The sequence below is a fragment of the Cyprinodon tularosa genome, unplaced genomic scaffold, assembly GCF_016077235.1.
Source record: "Cyprinodon tularosa strain WSP-4 unplaced genomic scaffold, ASM1607723v1 ctg93, whole genome shotgun sequence".
Taxonomy (NCBI): domain Eukaryota; kingdom Metazoa; phylum Chordata; class Actinopteri; order Cyprinodontiformes; family Cyprinodontidae; genus Cyprinodon; species Cyprinodon tularosa.
Window position 1 is genome coordinate 651999 of NW_024039707.1, and position 22377 is coordinate 674375.

The 22377-nt window shown below is 37.6% G+C and overlaps 1 protein-coding gene across 2 annotated transcripts in view; it reads left to right on the forward strand.

The window, feature by feature from the left end:
- The window catches only part of pcxb (pyruvate carboxylase b), a 383732-nt gene that overhangs the window by 44262 nt on the left and 317093 nt on the right, over positions 1–22377 (forward strand). For both annotated transcript variants that reach the window (XM_038274777.1, XM_038274778.1), the window contains exons 7-9: positions 2847–2964; positions 5597–5664; positions 7096–7179. In XM_038274777.1, the coding sequence (XP_038130705.1) occupies positions 2847–2964; positions 5597–5664; positions 7096–7179 (270 nt within the window). The remainder of the gene's footprint in view (positions 1–2846; positions 2965–5596; positions 5665–7095; positions 7180–22377) is intronic.

Consider the following 22377-nt stretch of genomic DNA (forward strand, 5'->3'; position numbering starts at 1 on the left):
ACATTTTACAAACGCAAAAGTGGACTGACTTCTGTTTTGAAAATATGGATCCTCCAGAGGCCTTTTGACTTTGGTGGCATTGCTGCCAGTTTGGTTCAACTGTTATCTAGGTCTGTAGCCATAGTAACGTCACCCATCTTTCTCTGAAGCAGGAGAGATTACCAGAGTGGAGCTCAGATATGTAAAGGCTCCACTTCTCACCCAGTCGATTCCCTGAAATATAGAACAGAGGCACTAGAGCATGATGGTCTCTCCTGTCTCTAGGTTACGGTTGGATTTGACTTCACAAGCATTTCAAGGGGAAATGTCCAAACAGACCTGATGCAGAAAAAACAGACTTGATTGTTAAAAACTATAGGTAATCAATAAATGTGACGGGTAGCATAATTATTGGCAAATGTTTAAATTTGTATAATTGATTTAATTTGAAGTGAAGCTAGTGTCCCATTGGACTGAAAAAGAAAAGCCTTTTCTTTAAAGTATCAGCTTTTGGAAGAATAGTCTGTCCAAGTAGATGACAGAAACATAAAGAAGTTATGAACATTTGATCAGTAGTTGTTCTAGAGAGGGGGAAAAGCATTTTCCCCCCATGAAGAACCCTGAAAGTCAACCTTGAGCTCTAAAGGATCTGGGTCCTTCAGTGGCGACATGGGTTTTCCATTACTCCACACTTGGAGTAATTGGAACCATTTTGATTCCTCGATTTGTGGATAAATGGTTCATACATTCATATAGCATGTACGCTGTAAGATATGCAAGTTTATAACCTTTGTTTGATGTGGCTTTCTAAACTGGTTACTTCTGCAGAATAAATCTATTTCCTAGCTAAAGCAAAACAAAATGACTCCTCACTGGCTAACTTGGATCAGCCAGGATAGATGTGGCCTTTTATTTGATTTTTTTTTTTTTTTTTTTTTTTTTTTTCCTTCTTCCAGTGACCTGACCTTTTTACATGTTTCTAATGTTCTGAAGGGAAGTCGCAGCAATTTTTCAAACAGAACTTTACCTTCCCCTGAAGGTCATTGTTCTGTTTGACATAAAGTGATTTCCTGCCAGCAGACAGAAGAATAGCAGATTAAATAAAACGTTCTCTTCAAGGTGATGTCAAAGTTTAAAATCAGAAATGGTGATGAATTGCATATACCACTGCTCTTTAAAAAATATATATATATATATTTTAACCACACACATTCACTTTAAAGATCAACAACTGATAACTGAATGCGTATGTTTTTAGGTGAAATGCATTCTAGATGATCTATTTATTCCATTTATTCCAATCTGGTGTAGAAGATATGGAGGACCAACTCTACCATATCTAAAAATAAATGCAGAAATAAATTCTCAATAAATAAGCATACAATAAACAAATAAATGTAGGTAGAATTTAAATTATACAGTGAGACATACATTTCTAGATCTTTCTAATTCTCACCTAAAACATAAAAGTATGTTTTAGGTGAGAATATACTTATAAACGTCACTATATGGCCCACCGGTTTTTATGCGTCATTTAAAAAAAAATGTTGCGAAGTTGAGACGGCCACGGCAACCAGCGGACCTCCTCTGGCGATTTTCTCCTTTTGGCAAAATGTTCAGTTGATTTGTGATTATTTGACTTTTAATTATTATTCCCCCACTAAATGAAAGAAGTCAGAATTTATCTACTGAGAAATGCAGCTTCAGAAGAGCAGAGTGTTTGGTGATGTCACAAGTATGCTTCTGTTCAATTGGCCCATTTTTTTGCTGCCTGCTCCCGTTCTCTGAGTTCATACATTCCTGGGTTTTTCTCAAGAACGTACTTGGCGAGGACAGAAGTCCATAGTCGCGTTCTTATTAAGAAACGGCCAGTGACTTCGACTCTTCTCCTGTAGATTCGACCGATGCAGTAAGATGCTTACCAACCAATGTGCAGAAGTGGACTATCTAAGACACACCCCTCATTTACATAATAAGGCAGAAATGCATAGAGAAATGTAAAAATGACAGGCAGAAATGGGGTAAAAAAAATTAAAATGAATAAAACGGAAATATAACATGCATATAAATACTTTAGAAATAAGTTAATAAAGTTGAAGATTATAACAGACAATAAATAAATAAGGTAATTGTTACAAAGGCAAATAAATAAAGTTAATTAAGAGATGTATACATTTGTCTCATTGTAGAATTTAATTTCTACCTACATTTATTTGTATTTTTGGGGGCAATTAATTCTATGCTTATTTATTGAGCATTGATTTCTGTATTTTTATATATGGTAGAGCTGGTCCTCCATAAGAAGCACTGTGTCAAAGCGGATGGTTTTGCTGGTGAACTATTGACCTTTTCAAAGCTCATGCCACTCTGGCTTCTTAGATAGTGCTTAGAGAGAAGTTGGGTTATCCCTTAGCAATGCTGCTGTGTGCGTGGCTACCCTGTAGGAGTTTGGACAGTTTTACCCTCTGAGAGCATCTTGTCTAATGGCTACAGGAAGACTTTCGCAGGCTGGGTTTGAGTTTGCTCCCTCTTAAGATCAGGGATGAATGAGGGGGAGGAGACGACATGTTGAATCAGCCTTTCCCCAGAGCAAGAGGCTGAGTGGTCGTGCATCGCAGACTGACAAACACAGATTGAGGCGTGACCTTCAACATGTAGGGTCGTGATCTACTAGAGATGTTTCAAACTTCTCCCCCATAGGGCTTATAGGCGTATGTGCCAAGAAATGTGGAAAACATGCAAATGTCAGAGGGTCAAAGGACAAAAAGTTGAGTACGTTTTTGAAAACTCGAGGCTCTGTGTTGTGGCCTGCAATGTTTGCACTGATTCAGAATCTAATAGGTTGTTTTGTTGTTTTTATCTGTCAGGAGCTGGAGGAGAATTACCAGAGGGCGTACTCTGAGGCCCTGACGGCTTTTGGGAACGGAGCGCTGTTTGTTGAGAAGTTTATTGAAAAGCCGAGGCACATCGAAGTCCAGATCCTTGGTAAGTTAAAACACGCTTTTATGGCTTTTTGCCTACAAATACTCAAACCCCTGGCAGATTTGGGTATAAACTCTTTATTTGATAAACATTCTGTTAACTGGAAGTAATGGCCTCAAGAAGCCTTAATCTGAGAGGGCGATTAGGGTGATGGGGAGGCCCAGCAGCCTCAAATTTAGGAAGATGAGAAATGCAAAATATCTTTTAGTAATTGATGCCATACAAACTGCAAGATGCAGAAATCCATAATAAAAGCCAGAGATAACAAATCTGACAAACTCTGTGTAGTGTTAACAGCGACATGCTAAAGCACAACACTACTTGAGGCTTTTGCCTGATCAGCAAAAACGAGCCAAACAAAGGTTTTCATTTCCACCCCCCCACATCAACTCTGTAAAGTTATTTCAACAAAGTTATTACAACAAAAAAAGTTTAAACCACAGAAGATTAATATAGGCGGTCATAGTGGCTGTGAGTGAAGTTTGACCTTCCTGGGATAGGGAGATTTGTGTGTAGCTAATTATTGAAATTTAATCGCAACAAAAAAGGGTCCTATAACTGCCATGGTGAATGTTAGAGCCAAGTTCCCAGGTATCATTTCTTCTTACCGTAAATGAGCTGAAATTTGACACCAGCACTTACAGGGGGATTGCTTACACTTTAAACAGCTATCTGACTAGGGTCATGTTGAATAGGGGCAACTCTTCAGGAAGGCTCGGTGGCATATTTACTGTAAACGTGTTGTTCAGGCATGCAGAGCAGTTCATTTGCATAGATATTAATTCTGTTTTCCAGCCCAATTTTCTCCTTTTGGTCCACATACCCTTCCATTCATGCTTTCTCCTTAGTTTGCGTTTCTAGTCTTGGTCCCTACAGTAAGGTCTTTTTATTCCCCAGTTTTTCATCTTTTAATTTAGGATCAATGTCCGCGGGCCTCATGCATAAGATGTGCAGCTTTCATACTAAAAGCTAGCAGCAGTGGAAAGAAAGTGGGATGTATAAAATTGTGCATGGACTAATTACCTAGCGCCTTTCCTTTATTCGCCCCTATTTACAGATCAGTTGCTGTTTGGATTCTCAGTGTCAAACTATAAGTGAAGTACTGTAACCTGCTGGAAGGCAAAATAACCATGACAGAGGTTCATTGTCAGTGTTACAGCAGAATAAGAATGTATTGAATAACACCAGAGAATCACTAAAGAAACCTCCTAAAATACATTCTGCTCCTTTTCTTCTGCAAACTTTGTATAAAGTCCAAAAGGTTCTATCAATCTGCTCAGTTGAGATTAATTATTGCTTAATGCTGATCATTGTAATTTTTAATGAAGGTGAATATGAACACATTGTTTCTATAAGGAATGCCATTAATACACAAATAAGTACAGCTGTTGTTGAAAATATTCAATGCCCCCCAAAAAAGGGAAGAATGAAACGCATTGCCAGCCCTCCTGCATGGAACTTTATAATAGCAATAGGGCCTAAAGGAGTTTTGGGTTGAACCATTCAATTTGTGAGAAATTTTAGTGCATCATAAGTACCTGCAGAGCTTTGAAATGACTATGCGTTCAACTTGAAGCCAATGCGACATTTATAGGTGACGCCTTACAGCAATAATAGGGTTATAGAGTTGACTCCATTTGAAAATCTGCTCCTCAAGTCAAACTAATAAAGTTGTTTGATGTGGACCTATTTAAGCAAGTTCTCTTTAGGGACTCTTTAGCAACATCATGGCTAGGGGTGACTGTTAAATACCCAACCTGTCAATCGGCACCCCCTGAAAAAACCTCCTGTGGGTAGCTAGATCTTGAACAGCAGAGACACAGTTCTTTCAGGCCCATCTTTGCATTAATCAATTTAAACCAGCTAAGGCATCAGTGATTTATGTCATCTAGCTCAACCTTGTGCCAAAACATCAGGTTCAATGCTCCTTCAGTTTAAATTAACTGAATAAAGTTGCACATTTATTGAATAGGTCTTAGAGCTTTTTAGCTCGTTATTGTGGAAAAGTTTGCATTACTGCAAGTAATTTCCATGGCAGGTCATAAGTTTGTGCATGCATGCTTTTATGTGCAGATACGCTTTTATACACGATGCTCCAGGTTATGACGCCAGTAAAGCCACATGTATTGTTTCTTATAAGATTATAAAGTCAACTTTGACATTGACAATTTATCTTTTTGAAAAAAAGGGTTTGATATCAAACTTAAAGGAAAATTAAACAGGAAAAAATATATTTTCAGCTCAGTTTTAGGTTGTCTTAATTCTGATAGAAGCTGTGATGTGTGGTGAATAAAAAAAAAATAAAAAAATCTCTGGTTCCTTTTTTTGGATTCCTGCAGTGGAAATGTGCTTTATATATCCCAAACTTGTCAGTTTGTCCACTTTGTTCACAGTCAACCTAACTTATTGTAGTATTCTAATGTGGTATTTTGCAATATTTATTTAGGTTTTCTGAAGATATTTAAATAGTTTTAATAGTTTTCTGTTGAGCATCTGTGCCTCAGTATGACTGCATATTTTAGTCTCCTTAGAAAACGGAGGCAAAAAAGGGGAAGTTTCCCCTGGATGAGCTACTTGCTTAATCACTACTTTATCCCTTGACTTTTTCACCTTACCCACTTCTGTCTGTCCTCAGGTGATAAATATGGTAATGTCATCCATCTATACGAGAGAGACTGCTCCATTCAGCGGCGACACCAGAAGGTGAAGTTCCTCATTTTTGAATTAATCTGCTCCAGAATAATGCTGGAATTTGTTTAAGATTATCATCTTGACATTTCTACAGCATTGTAATGATTAGCATGAAGTGGATGGTAATGGTAAGGAAGGAAGAAGCAAAGGTCGCATAGCAGGAAACATGCCTCTGCCTGCTTGGCCTTTTTTAGGCCAAAAGGCCAATATTGGCATCATGTTAAGTGATAATGCCCTGAAGTGTCTGGGATTGCTCAGAGCAGGATGTATTTAAAAACAATTAGCCTCTGATAAATTGTTTAAACTACATAATCCTTCAAGAAAATCAACTTGAATCTAAAGTTGATCTTGGGGGCGGGAGCATTATCCACTCATTAGGGGGCTCGACTTTTGATAAGAAAGGAAGAATTAATTCATTTGTCAAAACAAATGTCTGAACAGGAGATTAAAGAGAATATTATCATTACTCCTGTAATCGAAACTGGGTATAACAAAGCTGTCACCAGAGGAGGCTGATCAACATATATGCTGCGTTATTAAATCCTGCCGCCCCAAAGCAGTTTTAATCGAGCATTTCCAACACTTTCATCCTTTGCTTTTAATCAAATTATAAATGATAATCGTGTTAGCGGTTCATGCAGGATCTGATGCATTTTTCTCTTTATTTTCAGTTTAATCCGCCTTTTCCCTCTGATCTGAGATCTTTCCTAACAATAGTTGTTTGAGGTGGATTTGGGACGGTTCAGTGACGACGCAGGCACTTTTCAATGCTTTCCATGCTCTGGCAGAAAAGCACTCAAATGCTTTTCTTGGGTCTTATTTTGGGATTAGATTTGGATCATGTTGTTTTCAACTGTTTGAATTCTCATTTAGAAGTGTAGATCAGCCTCCATCATGTGAACTCCAGGCTCATAGCTGCTAAATTTAACACTGAATGTCACAATAGATGGTTGAATGAATCTGTTGGTCAGAAACTGGGGAAACGAAAAGAGAAATTGTGCAAGGTGGTAAATTACTATAGTCCAGTTACAACTTATTGCCAGCTGGGAGGGGAATTTGATTTTTTGTTTTGTTTTTTAGCATTGACAATGGCAGGCAGTGTAGAAAATGCAGCTATTTAATAAAAACAATGGACCAAATGGCAGCTTTGTGAGGATAAAGGGGATCTCTTTGTAATGTGCTGACAATTATTCACCAACTGTGAGGTCTGCTGCAGCCCTAAAGAGCATTCCAGCATCTTTCTAATCATTGTATTATCATCCAGATCTTTGTTTCGTACCTTTACACAGCTAGTTAGACCAAAAATGACACGGCTTGCCTCCATAGTTGCTTAATTTTCCTTTATATATTTGCTGACGCAAAGACCTTGCTTCGCCGAAGCTCATTTTTATCACCAAATTGCAGTAGCACAGACCTTAACAGTAAGGCTTCTTTATTTTTTAGGTTGTGGAGATTGCACCTGCCTTCCAACTGGACCCCCACCTGAGAGACAGACTTCATGCAGATGCTGTAAACCTGGCAAAACAGGTACGATTGCCTCTAAATCCATTCAATGTCAGGGAAGGTATTCCTGTTCAGTATTCCTGTTTCCAGTCCTGAACCTATGGTTGGGGGCTGACCAAATCAGTGGCATGGAAGTTTTTGTAAACTTTGTAGTGTTTCTGTAGTTAAATCATACATTTAATCTCTATTACACGGTCAAAACTTATTAGATTTTGGTCCTGACTCTCCTCATTATGCTTTTGTACAACTTCTAGACTGTGACTGTTTGGGTTCCATCAGTTTTTCTTCTGATAATCTGACATAAAATGCATAAAAATTTAGAAGTATCCTAAACCATGCCAAAAAACCCCAATGTACTATTTTTTATTTTTGTGAAATGCATTTAAAATCTTAAAGGGACAAATTAATAACATTTAAAATAAATTTGGATTTATCACAATGAGCATTGCTAACATTAAACTGAATTGAAGTTCCACTTTTGGAGCAGACCTGCAAAGGTTTATGTCTTTAATTGCTGCAGGTAGCATTGCTTACAGTAGCCTTAAATAAATCTATGGAGGGATGTGTAAAGTTGAGCAAACGTCCCTTTAAAAAAAGCCAAATTTAAGACTTATGTACACACGTGTGACCAAGAAATCAAACAAAGCAGCTCCATTATATTATAGCAAAATTAATTAAAATATTTTGGTGCTTTTAAATTCCTTTGCCTTTTTTTGCTGGCGCTTTTTGGTCAAAGCTCTCCTGTATATTTTTTAGATGCACAAAATGAAACAATGAAGCAGGACTTGTGAAAGAGAATTTTCTGTACATTTGCAGTTTTTAAGTTATCGCTGGAAATGTTTCTACAATCACAATCTTTAACTTCATGCTTCATTTTCTCAGTTGTATTTCGCAGTTTTGGCTCATTTGATAACCGTCACTGTTAGCAAAGTTTTAGCAACATTCTACAGAGACTATTATTTTTAAGGTTTTTTTTTTTTTTTTTTTTCCCCCCCCAGCCGCTTAGAAATATGTTCTAATGATGCTGGATCTCCGGAGTCAGCATCTTTTTAAACTTTAGTATTTTACTAAATAATTTTGTAGCACAATTTTGAGTTTGCCAGTGTTTCTGCTCTGCTGGACTGATTTAAGAGCTAGTCAGTACTCTTCTAATGCGGGGTTCCTCAAGCTTCAGTACTTGGTCTATTTCTGTGTTTTCATTTTAATGACATCTTGAACAATTTTCTCTGCGGTTGTATTATGACTGTTAAATTATCCACCTTGATAAACAACTTTTGTATAAATTCCAATAATTGGAGTAAACTTTAGTCTTTGATGTAAAATCGGCCTTATCTGCCGCACGACAGAACAATGGCACCTAGATCAGCATCCATAACTGATCAAAGAATAAGGCTGGATTTTGTTTCCCATACCATCACATTTAGATATTTGACTGTATTATACTTTCGTTCTTTCCTTTCCTGCAGCTAGGGGGGAAAAAAAAGTTGAAAAACTAAAACTAGTTTCCATTTGACCAAACATGTTTCAAGTATTGCTTTTGTTGCTTACAAGTTTCTTCGTGTATGACGGCATCACTTTAAAATCAAGCGTCATTGCTCTGGGGAGATTTAAAGAAATGGCCTTTTTGGTTAATGGTCCAGGTGATGAATGGATGCAAGTGAGGAGTAATATATGAGCAAAGAAATGACCTTGAAAGCAGCTTGGTATGAGAAACATCCTACACTCTATCTGTAACCTTTAATGCAGTCCTGTGCAAAATGTTTGTTTTTAAATAAAAAATGTCCCTCCATGAGGTTAAAAAGGAAAGATCCCCTTTGTGAAAACCTTGGGGAGGGTAGACGTGAATTTAATGGAGTACAGGTCAACATACTAAGTAAACCATAGCTGCACGTTTATTTCTCTGATACAAGAGAAGATTTCAGCTTCTTAAAATCTTGCAACTTCTGAGTTTTTTTGTGTTGTATTTAATACAAAAAGCGCTTTTGCCGGTAAACCTTGAGTAAAAGCTCAAGTAAACAATTTGGGTGGCACGTACCTCAGGTAAACTTTTATTGTTGAATTCGAGGTTTGTAATGTGGAATTGCAGAGTGGGAGTAAAGTATTAATATTTTGTAGGCCTTTTCAGCAAACTATGTAAAGGTAAAGCTTGAGGGCTCAAAGATCCGTATGAAAGGAGTGTCTCAAACTTTTTTTTTTCTTAATTGCATGCCAGAAAGGCTAAGCTTAGCCTCGTTCAGTTTCTCTTGTGGGAATAATGGCAAAATGGAAAAGGTAGTAAATGGCAAAGGCTGTTGCAGAAATCTAGTATAAAGCGTTGGGTATGAAATTGTCTCAAAGTTGAACAAAAAAATTCTCAAACTTTACAGCAGTGATGGATCCTTATGTCAAAAGTTTCGCAGTAGTTTGCCTTGATAATGAATCTTGTAAATGTATTGTTTCGGAATTAAAAAATATTGTAAGATGAAATCAACTTGAATCCCAACAATGGAAAAGTCCAGGTGTGTGTGAGTGTTTAAAAAATTCAGCCTATCCTGGATTAGTTTCTTCACCAGTTCCTGACTTGTTGCGTTCTGTGCTTGAAGGCTTCATAACTGCTTTAAGGACTTAATTAAAGTTTGTCTGTGGTTAAAAAATGTTGTGAAATATCCTAATTGGTCAAATACCACTTGGATCCTTTTTTTCATAGAAGTCTATTTAGCTAAGACTCTTAACTCCACAATTTTGGATAAGTTGTCCCCCTACAGGACTAAATGGTGTTTTCTTATTATCTTTCTCTCTAAAACTTAGAGGTATTGTGGAGGATTTTTTAAAAGTCTGACCTCTCCATTTAAAAAATACAAATGCGTGTGCACAAGCCCATTTCTCCTCGTGCACATCCTGTTTAAAATGTGACGTTCTCATAGCTCATACAAGCTTAATGTGTCCAAACGTCTGCCATAACCCCAAAATACCTAAATCACTATATAGAGCAGGGACTAAATGCTAGACTTTATAGCGAACTGTGTTAACTGACTGTTCGGTCACTGTTTTTTGCGCCGTTTGTAATGTAACTCCTCCTCCACTTCGCATTGCCTGCGCCATCTTTATTCGCCGCTGTTGGGTAGCAACAACCTATGGAGACAGTGGGCCGCTATGAAGCAAATCTCATAATGCTTTGCGAGAAGAGCTCTCTGGCAGAGCAGTCTGAGGCCTTTCTTTTCTTATACACTTCATAGACACTTTGTATCTTACGACCCTTGGCCATTAAAAAAAAAATAATAATAATAAAAAAAAAGAAAAAAGCTGTGAGAAAGGTGAACTTTAATGACTGTCTGTCTGAAACTGGAGCAAACCACAGATGTACGCATGAAAGTGCGCATGCGCAGAAAGATGGCTAACGGGCCACGAGCATGTAGGACGGCCTTATGTAGACATATCACCAGAATGATTCACAATTTGGACGACCACTTATTATGATGATCTAACCGGAAATGAAAAATCATCATCTTTTCCTTTTTAAATACTTGTTTTGTATTTAATTGAGAGAATAACTTCAATCTGTTGCTCTGTTCAGTCTTTGTAGTTTGACACCTACTCAGAAGCTATTGGCATTTGAGTTAATTTAGTTTTACAGCCATAAACAAATGCTGATGTTAAAGGCAGTCATACGTAAATTTACAAGATTATCATTGTCAGAGTTTTTAAACACTACCATCCAAACTTTAGGCTGTAAAATATACATTAAACTTAAAAGAATCTAAAAAATACTATGTTGAGGGAACATATTTGAGCCAATGTGTCTTGAATGGACATTGAGATTTGTGACTCACTATTTTAATAATTTATTGATTTACTTGTGCATGCTTTGCCTTAAACACAGCTTAATGATTAAGCCTGCAGCATTTGCATACAATCAGCAGGGGTCTCACTTTCCTCCAGTCTGGAGCTACAGGTTTCCTTTTTAAAGCCCCTTTTTTTTTTCTTTTTTAACCTCTCCTGTTTCTGCATTTCCCTGCGATGCATGTCAACTGCATTTCACTTTGAAATGGTGCAAATGGTGAAGGATCCCACTTCAGAGCTATGCCTAGCTTTCTGCAGGTTCTAAAAAAAACCCTGCTCTCTTAAAGAGCGTAGATGAACTTTAGTACTTGGTGTGAGGATATTAATGGCAGCATGTTTTTATTTTTTCCTCCACTGTATGGTTTGCATAACAGCGAGATGTTGCAGAACATGTATATTTCATGAGCTGTTATCCAGCAATACAACAGTGAAATATTGTGTGGTAATTTAGCACAACACCCCATCTAAAACAAACTCATTAAAAGGTACAAGTGCAGAGAAGTCTTATTAGCAGTGTTTAAAATGCATGACCACATGCTTTATGTTAAGGCCCTCTTTTTCAGTTTTTAAGCTGTTTTTTTTGTTTTTGTTTGCAAAGTTTGTATATTTTCCATAAAGGGAACAGTTTTTGATGTAGTCTTTGGGAGATACTTAAAACTCTTCCATGTTTCTCTAAAAGGAAAAGGCCACAGATGCATTATGCATTCATTCTGCAGTGTAGTGACTAATTAAATCAATTTGGGTTTAATTACCTCATCCATCTGCCCTGAGACCAGACCACTATGGAACAGTTTCTTTAGAAGCACTTTTGTAGATGCTTTACTCCTATTTCGATCCTTCTCATCCCAGCTGTGTGCAAAAACCTCAGCTGGAGAATGTTTTCATAAGTTCATTATTTGGAAAAAACTAAATAGATCTTTAGTTTAAAAAATATATAATATACTTTTAGCATTTTTTTTTTGCCCACTGGAAAATGAAGCAAAATCAAACTTAGTCTGTTTAGGGCTTAGATTTTAACAAACCAGAGAAAAACAGTGTAAACATTTGTTTTAGAATGAAAATGATCAGTTTAATTTGATATTTGCATCATGAATACTACATTTTTATAATGGTAAATTTAAATCACTATGCACCAATATTTAACATTTGGACAAATTGTTGATTTTATCTTTACTGATACCAAAGGCATCTAAAAGCAAAATGGAATATGCGGTGCACCTGCCTTTTATATCCTTTTCCACCTTGAGTTTTTTCTTCAATTTATGATTTTAGTTGAGAAGAAGTGTTAAAACCAGTCAGGCGCTATGTGGAAAATACTCCCTGAACCTAACGAGTTAGGATTAGGGAGTCTTGCACAAACTTGTGCAGTGTCGCACTTTAGTCTTTCATTTGGATTCGGTTCTGCCCAACAGGCTCAAATGGTGGGTTAGCAACAGCCCCCTTTCCATTGAGCGTCCTGGATTTAAAGCCCCTGGATTTGCATTAACCAGGTAATAGGAAAACTGTGTAATTGGTGTGCTTTCCCATTACTCTGGAAGGCCTGTGACTGTCAGCCTGAGAGAACCTGCATTGTAATTTCAGCCAACAGGTGGCAGTAATAAGACAAAACACTTGGTTAGTCCTTTACCTCCAGCAGAAAACTTATAGAAGTAAATCCTGAAGCTTTGGTTAAATGCCAGTTCATTCATATCAACTGTCAAATAAACTTGAGTTCCTTTAACTACATGATTTATTTAAAATGTACACCATGGGGGGCAATGTGAAAGGGGCTATAAAGGGACATCACACTAGCATTTTGCTTTTACCAAAAGTCCATTTATTAAATAAAATACATGGGAGATGGAAAGGTAATGCCTAAATTCATAACTCCAGCCAATAACTATAATAACCACACATAACAAACATAATCTTAAACATAAGATACAAACAAAACAAATGAGGAACTCATAAAGGAGGGAGAGGGGAAAGCAGCATGTCTGGCATGTCTTAATAGTTGTCAGTAATCAGGCCCATCACCTGCAGATGTGTCTCTAAATTTAAAGTGGAAAAGAAAACTAAGGCAAACTAGGGCTGTCACATTAATCAAGGTGTGATTCTAGAGGTTCCTCCTCTGAATTTGTGTGCTAGAAATCAAAATTCCTGGATCCATCATGTATGTCAAATGACCCAGTTATTAAGTAAATGTTTTTCCAAATGGTGCCCAAGTGCTAAGAATAATGTTCCTGTTAAGTGCTGATGTGCCCATGAGCAAATTGGCTACATTCCTATCCCTGTCTGAATTCAACCTTGCAAATGGTGGCTCTACTGTAAAACTCTGAGGCTGGTACGATTAGAAAGCAGTTTACAAATCAAGTCCACTTACTACATTATGGCATTTTTTTTGTTATCTCTTAAATGGAGTTAACTTTATGCTAAATGAAACAACAGGCAGCTTTGAATTCTTTCTACACTATTTTCCTCAGCCATTCAGTTCCCGAGTCTTTGGCTACATCTACCTGAAATTGAATAAAAAAATCCACACAGAAAAAGTTGAGCTGTAAAGATGAAATGACCTGAAGGTGAAAACTTAGTAAAAGGCAATGAAATGCTAATGCCATACCAGTGGGTAGCATGGTTAAAAAACAACAAAAAAAAACTACAGAAGTAGGGGGTACAGAATGAACACAGAGGAAACTCTTTGTTTGCACAGAGGAGCAACAATTATAGAATGCACACTAAAATAAAGCGTTTCTAAAACGAATTGTAAAAAAGTGCAACACCAAAGTCTGCTGATGTTCTTTGCACACGAGCCAACGCAGCCTCTACCACCTTCAAAATGCATGCAAACACTAGTCTGAAGCCAGTTGAGTTTATAGAGGTGTCGTGGCGGAGACGCCACAGTAGGCGGTTTCTAATCTTTCCACTCTTGGAGCTCGTTTCAAATGTAGGTAGTTTTATAGCAAATTCCTGATGATTGGCTTTTTGACGCACTTTGAAAGTTTTGTCTGAATGGTGGTCTAGAGGAAATTAAGCTGTGGACCTTTCCTGACTGATAATTGTCGAGGTTTGTCGTCTCAATTTATTTTGGATTGGACCATTATGCAGCATCAGCTGTCTTCATTCTACTGAACATGGAGTAAAACCTGTTTTAGGTATTTCTGATCTGGATTTTCTATAGACCATCATTTCAGATCTGTGTAGTTATAATGCTTACGCATTATTCAGAATGTCTGCAGGAGAAGAACAGAGGAACTGCTCAGCTTTAACTTATTTGTTTTAGTGCAACAAAGCTTATTGCACAACCATGCAGAATTAAAAAAAAGTGAAAAACCTCAAATATTATTGTTTATAAAGACTCCTCTGTAGCATGTTGCTACGATATGAGGGCAGCCTCAACAAGGTTTATCGGTCCTTGAAAAACATCGGTTTCAAGACTCAGCTGTTCCATTTTCTAAGAGCTGGAGGGATGGATTACAGGAATTGCATCTTAATCCTTTTTTGTTTCTGCATTGCATCATATGAGTAGGACTGTACATAAATCTGCCTGAATATGCTTTATATCAGCAACCCTTCACTGTGTGGAAGACCAAAGCAGACTGTATACAACCACCTCTCAGGAAGGCTCTTGAAGTATTTGTTCTGCTGTTGGAGCTGCTTAGAAGCCACACAAAGTGGTTTGCACAGATCTTAAACCCCTAATCATGCCGGCTTCCGTAGAATCGTGAGCGCGCATGGGGGCGCTATTAGGAAATCCTATACACTACTGTTTATGCTCTAAAAACATTCTAAATGACTTTGTTTCGAGTAAATTCTGGATGCTACCCACTCAGGACACTTGGATTACATTGGACGAGCAGTATGGAGGAATATTGACACGTTTTTGTGGACTTTTATGGACCTTTCTGTCTCGGGCGCCATGGACCTCCATTATTTGAATGTCAGCAGACAGCAAGAAGCCTCCCAGATCTCCAGATGCCTTTGAGATATCAAAAAAGTACTCCAGAGTGTTGTTCAGCATGGAGGTGAGTAGAAAATGAAGGCTAATCATGTTTTGGGTGTACTATTCCTTTAATGTGCTTGGACACTGAGCTCTGTGAACAGCCAGCCTCTTTAGCGATGACCTTTTGTGTCTTGCCCTCCTTGTGCAAGGTGTCGATGGTCGTCTTTTGGACAACTGTCAAGTCAGCAGTCTTCCCCATGATTGTGTAGCCTATAGAACTAGACTGAAAGACCATTTAAAGGCTTTTGCAGGTGGTTTGAGTTAATTAGCTGATTAGAGTGTGGCACCAGGGGCCATCAATTTTGAACCTTTTCACAATATTCTAATTTTCTGATATGATGAATTTGAGATTTTCATTTGTTGTCATTTGTAATCATCAAAATTAAACAAAATAAACATCTGAAATATATGAGTTTGTATGTAATGTATGAATATAATATACAAGTTTCACTTTTTAAATGGAATTACTGAAATCAATCTACTTTTTCATGATATTCTAATTTTATGACCAGCACCTGTAAATAAAAACACATTTATTTTGTAAAGATGAAGTCACAATTATATTTTATCAGACTTTAATTCATTAATTTAATGAATAAAATATAAATATGACATAGGCCCAATACTTTAATTTGAATAACCTTTTTTTTTTTTTTTAATGATTAATGTCTTTATACCTTGCAAAAACAGATTTGTGAACAAAATAGGTTTGTCCCAAATTAAACATGCAGGCATTTTATATAAAGCAGGCCTAACAACAAATGTAGGCTACATGAGAGATGCATAGCCATACCATGCTAATGGGAGCAGTGGGCCTGATGGCTTCTACAGTTTTTCCAGTCTGGGCTTGATGTCTGTCAGAGCAACACGCATGTCATTCTGCACATTCAAACTTGATCTGTGTTTAGTTTTAGTTTTCAGTACTTTTAAAGTGGAAAAGCCAGACTAACACAAGTAAGTGGTTGAAAATGGAAGGAGACATTTCAGAGCCCTTTCAGCTAGGGTGGGAAAATCTTGTCTTACATACAGCCAGAAAATATTATTTGTAAGCTTTAGGTGACTGGTTTTCATAATGCAGTTATACCCAGACAGGAATATTTTTATTCAATAAAAATAATTTAATGTATAACTTTTTATTCTTTTCTCAATCACCCCCACTTTGAAAACCAGGGGTGTAGTCTAAAGATGGAATAGTTGCAGGTTTTGTTTTGGTTGTGACATTAAATTTGGTTTCTTTTAAATGACCGCATTACTTAAGAAAAAATATCTTAATAAAATTGAACAAAAATAGCTTGTTAAGCATAAAAAGTTCATAGTGAATAAATAAGTCTCACAATTTCTGAAAGGGTCATAAGGTTTATTGAGGGTTTTTGATAAATAAGTCTAGCCTTGAATGTAATGTTCATCCTGCATATTAGATCTTTTTTATTGTATTGATTTAGCAATTTCCAGATTGGCAAACAATAAATATGCTGTGGTTGTGATTGGGTCAATTTAAATTCCTCACATGGGGGATTTTGTCTAAGAAAAGTCTTGTTTGGATTTGTTGGCTTTAGGATGACCCTATCCTAGATATTCATCTTTGGACAGATGTCGATGTGAGTCTTTATCCTGTCAAATGGACTTCTTCCCCTCAGGAATATAACTTTGACAGAGTGTTTGTTCTGCTGGGAGCAATAGTCTCATGTTGGCATCCTTCATGTGTTGTGGATTGTCACTCATCTTCTGGCTTTATTGAGATGTAGAAACAACTGAGTTTGTCAGAACTTAAATCTTTCACAACTATGACTTTTAAAGCAAAGCGGTTGTATAGACATTTTAAATCAGCATTCAATATTAAGTGCATAAAGTGACTAATAAACATCATAAAACAATTACAATATGAACTTTTCTCTTTATATTGATTTAGAACTACTTTAGATCATATTTGACTTGCAGTCCAATCAGTTTTTAACAAAACGATATGTTGACATTTTTACCTTGGAGGTAATTATGTTGTATGAAATAGACTGTCTGCTTTGGACAGCTGTCTGAATGCTGGGTGTGTTTGATGCTCTGCAGAGACAAATATCTATACATGGTTTAGTTTCCTGCTGGTCTGAAGGAGCCCTTGATCAAACCTGACTATAGAAAACATCAGTCTCTGGATTTAACCAGTCACCCAAAATGAGCTGCTCTTTAAAACTATGGATAATTTTCCAGCTGTAATAACGGCACCAATATGCAAAACAGAGGTGTGGCTCACGCGACTCCTGAGTTTTCCTCCATTTCTAGTCAGTGCTTCATTTCACCATAGTTGTTTCTTTCACCATAGTCTTTCAATTGGATAGCAACCATTGCTTTGTCTACCCCATTAACACAATAAAAACGATACAATATTAAACAACTTCATCAGCAATATTAAATGTTACAAGTCTAAATTTAACTAAAACTAATTAAACAAAACATTTACCAAGGGAGGTATATAAAGTAATGCAGCAATACATGTGCATCATGGGGGAGCACTTGTGGTCTAAACCAATGATGTGAACACCCTGAGGGATTATCGCTCAGTTGGTCAGAAAGATATGAATAAAAAACCAATACAAGCTCTCAAACAGACCAGTAGAGACTGGTCTGCATCCCTGTTCATTACTGTTACTTGATTATTTAACTTATGCTCTATTCAATCAAACTAAAGAAAAAGAATATCAGTTAAAAAAGGACACCAAAAAGACCCCTGAAGGACAAAGCTTTTAAGGCTAACGTTCTCCTCTGACTATGTCAGCCAAAGTTTCCGAAATTCTTTTAAGCTATAGAGTTGGTCAAATAAAACTTTGCCTTGATTGAGATAAAAAGACAATTCCTTTTAAAAGCCAATTTATTGCATTTATTATTACATTTTAAGTTTTTACATTTAATTGGCCTTTTACTGCGCTAAAAATAGGCATCTTACCCTTTTTGCACTTTAATTTTCAACATTGTGCTGCTGTTTCATTAGCAACTGAAGCTTTTCACAGCAGATTTTAACTGCAGCCTTTGTGCTAATGTTGCAAAAGGCAGCTAAAGGTGTGCTTTGATCATTGGCTACTGAATGTTTTTACTTCTAAACTTAATCTCGGGAACCTTTAATCTACTTGAGCTGTTATTTTTTTATTTCCACTGTGGGTCTGAAACCTAGGCTAGTTTATTGGGCTTTATTTCTTTCTTCATAGTGTCCTCTGAATGGAGTGCCCCTGTTGTCTTGGAGCACAAATCTTGAACAATGAAAGTGGTATGCTGAATTCCATTAAGAAACAAATAAATGCAGCGATAATGACTTTTCATGTTGGTCATGGAATACTACTCATTTTATTAATGTGTAGGATGCTAGAGTTGGATTTTAATAAAGTTTCACCAATCTCATAACCATAAAAGCCCACACAGCTTCAATTCAGGCTGAAAAAGATTAACAGTTGTGGGTAGTTAGGATTGTTTTATTCTGCATTAAAAAAAAACAAAGCTGGAAAAATAATTTCTTTACAGATAAATTTGTTGAAAGCTTTGAAAATATTGCTCTGTCTCCATTGAGACTATGCTTCCTTTAAACATTTTTCACAAAGATTAGTGCATTGCCAGCTGGGTTAATGTTTGCAAAGAAAAATCAGAATGTCTGTGTAATTAAGGGATAAAAGAAAAAATATAACCCTCAGGTGAGGAGATGACTGACATAAAGCCTGATGATTGCTTCCAGCCTCCTGGCATGAATCTCCACCTTTTCATTTAGGGTCCATCCAAAAACTTGTATCTTGATAGCAAGGCTGTTTGTGGGGTACATTTAACACTTCTTTCTTATTTGATCCTAGTTCTTGCAGTAAAATCAAAAGGGGGCAGGGGGATAATTATCCTGGCTCTTGAAAAGTAGAGGGGAAAAAAAATTCAACTTGGCTAAAAGTTGTTGGCAAAACTGATAAACTGGCCCGATCACATCTTCTTTAAAGCTCAAATAGGAAATGCATACCTATAGTTTTCCAATTTGATAATATGTAAAAAATTAAATGCATCACCAGTGAAGAAAAGTCCAGCATTTTGTTGTTTATAGCATAAAATAATTCACTAAGAAAGCAGACAACCCAAAATTCCTGATTTGGTCACGTGACCCACTGAGGGATGATGTGACGTCAGTTTAGTCAGGAAGTAGTCATTTTACATGGCGATTAATTATTTATTCGCCTTTGTGATGGAGTTTTTATCTTTTAACGACGACTAATACGAAGCAATCATTCTTAGTGCTTTTATTGATGCTTGCTGGTTTAATCACCGCTGCTAAATGTTTTTATCTTATGCAGAGCTGGTGGAAGTTCGTCTTTCAGAACATTTTCCAGCTGGTGCTACGTTTTCTTTAGTTTAAACCAGAGTCTAACCTTTTGTTTGAAGAGGGGGATCACAGGATTCTGATTGGTTCTGTAGTGGCTGGGTTTGGTTCGGTTGGCCGTGTGCTGCTGCGGCTGGACGTAAAGGCTGGTGGTCAGTGTTGGAGCCCTGTTTGCGGTGCTGGCAGTTCTGGATAGCAGGCTGTGCTCCGCTGCTGAGCCTGGATGGGGAAAGCGTTCTCTTAGTAACCGGATCGCAGCGAGCAGTGCAAGAACTGGGTCCTTTCAGCTGTCCGAATGGGAATCCTTGCATAATATAATCTGCTGGTACAAACCTGGGCAAATGAGAGGGATGAAAATAAAATAATAATAAAACACCTAGAGCACCTGATTTGCATTATTCCTTAGTTTAAACAACCTTTAAAATACCACAATGGTAAATTAACATCAGTGTTGCAAAATAGAAATAACATCAACACCAACAGAATGTTTTTTGAATGGCTTTTTAAAAAAAAAAATGTATCCCAACTTATTTTGGATCAAAGACGCTGAGACTTTAGTCTAATGAATGTTTGCTAAAACATGTGAAGGTGGGACCTTAATGCTCATTATGCCTCACAGGGTGTCATTTTGATTCACAGTAGATGTATCCCTTTAACCTTGAAACGCACAGCTGTGGTCTGTTTTAAATATCCTCTGCAGCTTTAATTGGCTGTTAATATGGATGAGTGAATTTACAGTGCAGCCTTCAATATTTCTTTATTGGCAGCCCATTGACTCTCAGACAAGAATAAAAGCTCTTTTGATTTTTGTACAATTTGAAGTGTTTGAGGATGATACGAAAACTTATGGGTATTTTCTTTGTTTGCATGTATGGTCTTCCTCTGCCTCTTAAAGTGCTGCTTCAAGGCACAAAGATGCTCTCCACTCATCTGAAAACAAGTGAGACAGCAATCTGGGACATGGACTTAAAACAGAAAAAAAAAAAAGCATTATTTACTTTGAAATGGTACTTGTGTTCGAGTTGATATGAAGAGATAAAAACCCTGCAGAATCACTCTGCATATTCCCTGCTTTACCAATACCTTGCCATATGAATGGCAAGGTATTTTTCAAAGTGGACCAAATCCTCAGACTTCCAGATGCTCTTATCTGCTCTTTACAGCAGCATGCGCCGTGAATCACAAGTGGACAAGGCTTTATTATCCCAACACTGTGGTTTCCTATCACCTTGAAACACTCGAAATGTAACGGGAAGCAATGCAGGTGTCATTCTCATTGCCTCGGCCCTGTGGCTTTATATATCAAACATCATTTTCTGGACTCGGAAACAATCCCTTAACATTCGCTCTGAGGGGCTTGGAACACCCAGGACAAACTGGAGTCTTAAAAGCCTGGGTGGGCTTATCTGTTCCTTTGTTTCCCACCTTGTGTGGTGAGTCAGGCCTCTAGCTCCTCATCCGCCTTTAAATCGCTGTTTGTGTGTACACACACGCAGCTGTCGAGCCAGGGTGTTAAATGTGGAATTAGTTCTGCTGTCAATCAACGGATCGACAGCCAAAGAAGAGACGAGGCGCTCTGCCTCTGATAAATCATGTCGCCTGTAGACGGACACAAACAAACCCGTGAAAGGCTCACAAATTCAGGCTGACACTGTCCGGAGGTGGTCAGTGTGACGTAAACAAGAATGCTCTAGGGACCCAAAGGAAGGCAGTTTTGTTGGGAGTTTTTTAAAGATTTGTCACCTCAGAAAGTCACAGTCAGCACATTTTCTAATATTTTAATACTTCTTCTGGGACTTTCGCTACTTTTGAACAATCTGCAAACGCATGAATGTTGTCTTCAAGTCTATGAGATGTAAAAAATGTGGAAAAATATCCGATCAACTACTGTGTATCGTTGTTGCCACAAATTTTATTTATTTTTTTACTAGTTTTACCATAGTTTTTTGTTTAAATCTAATAACAGATTAATCTTCCACCATAAGGTGATGGGGTTTGCATTTTTAGCAGAAAATTTGTAGACAAACATGCACTTAAGCCATTATAAGAAAAAAATTAAATTACGGTATGTTGTCCGACTGTGTCCAACTTCACTTGCGCCACAAGTCCTGTTTGTATGGTAAAGCCCTCCAGTGTGTCCAGGACCAGGCTACACGTGATACAAATTAGCCAATGAGCTGTCAGAGTTGCTGCTGCCAGCTACATTTAGGCTACGTTCACACTGCAGGCTTTGATGCTCAATTCCGTTTTTTTTTTTTTTTTTTTTTTTTTGCATTGCTGTTCATATTTCCAAGTATATGCAACTTGTATGTGATCTCCTGTGTGAACTGCAGTCATACAACACAAGTGTCCCGCATGCGCAGTAGAGGACGCAAAGACATCACAGGCCAGTGTGCTCTGCTTTTACGGAAGTAAACATGGATGGTAGTGCCGAAGCGCATCTAGAGATCTTTCCCAACCATAAACATCTTTTCATGATGGTTAAATATAAATACTATTCTCCGCATCATTGTCTGGTTCTTGGGTTTTTTTTGGCGCTTGTTCATAGCAAGACCCAAAATAGTGACCTTTGTCGGGTATTAATGGCGTTCAGGTCGGATGAATGTGACCTGCTCGTTCAATCACATAGCCAAGTAGCCTGGGTTGCATTGGGAAAAAAAATCAGATCTGTGTTGTTCAGACAGCCATGAAAAGATCAGATACAGGTCGCATATGGGCCAAAAAAAAATCGGATTTGGGTCACTTCAGGCTGCTGTGTGAACATAGCCTTAGACACAGCAGGCGAACTTGTGGCAGGCCAGGCAGTGGAAAAGGAGATGAGGAAAAAGCAGCAGAGAAATTGTGGACTGCCGGAAAAACTGCGGTTAACTTGTGAAAGAAAAGTGAAATGGTTTGCTCAAAGATGACTGCGCACATTTTGAGTATATTTGGCTCAACCTAGTGCTGTTAAGCAGGATTCTCCACCATGAACATGATCAAAAATAAATATTGATCCAGACTCACGAATGAGCACCTTGACATGTGCTTGAGATTGGCTTTGCATCAATCATACCCAGGTTTAAAGCCTTGCAGGTCAGCCTAAAGCCCACTG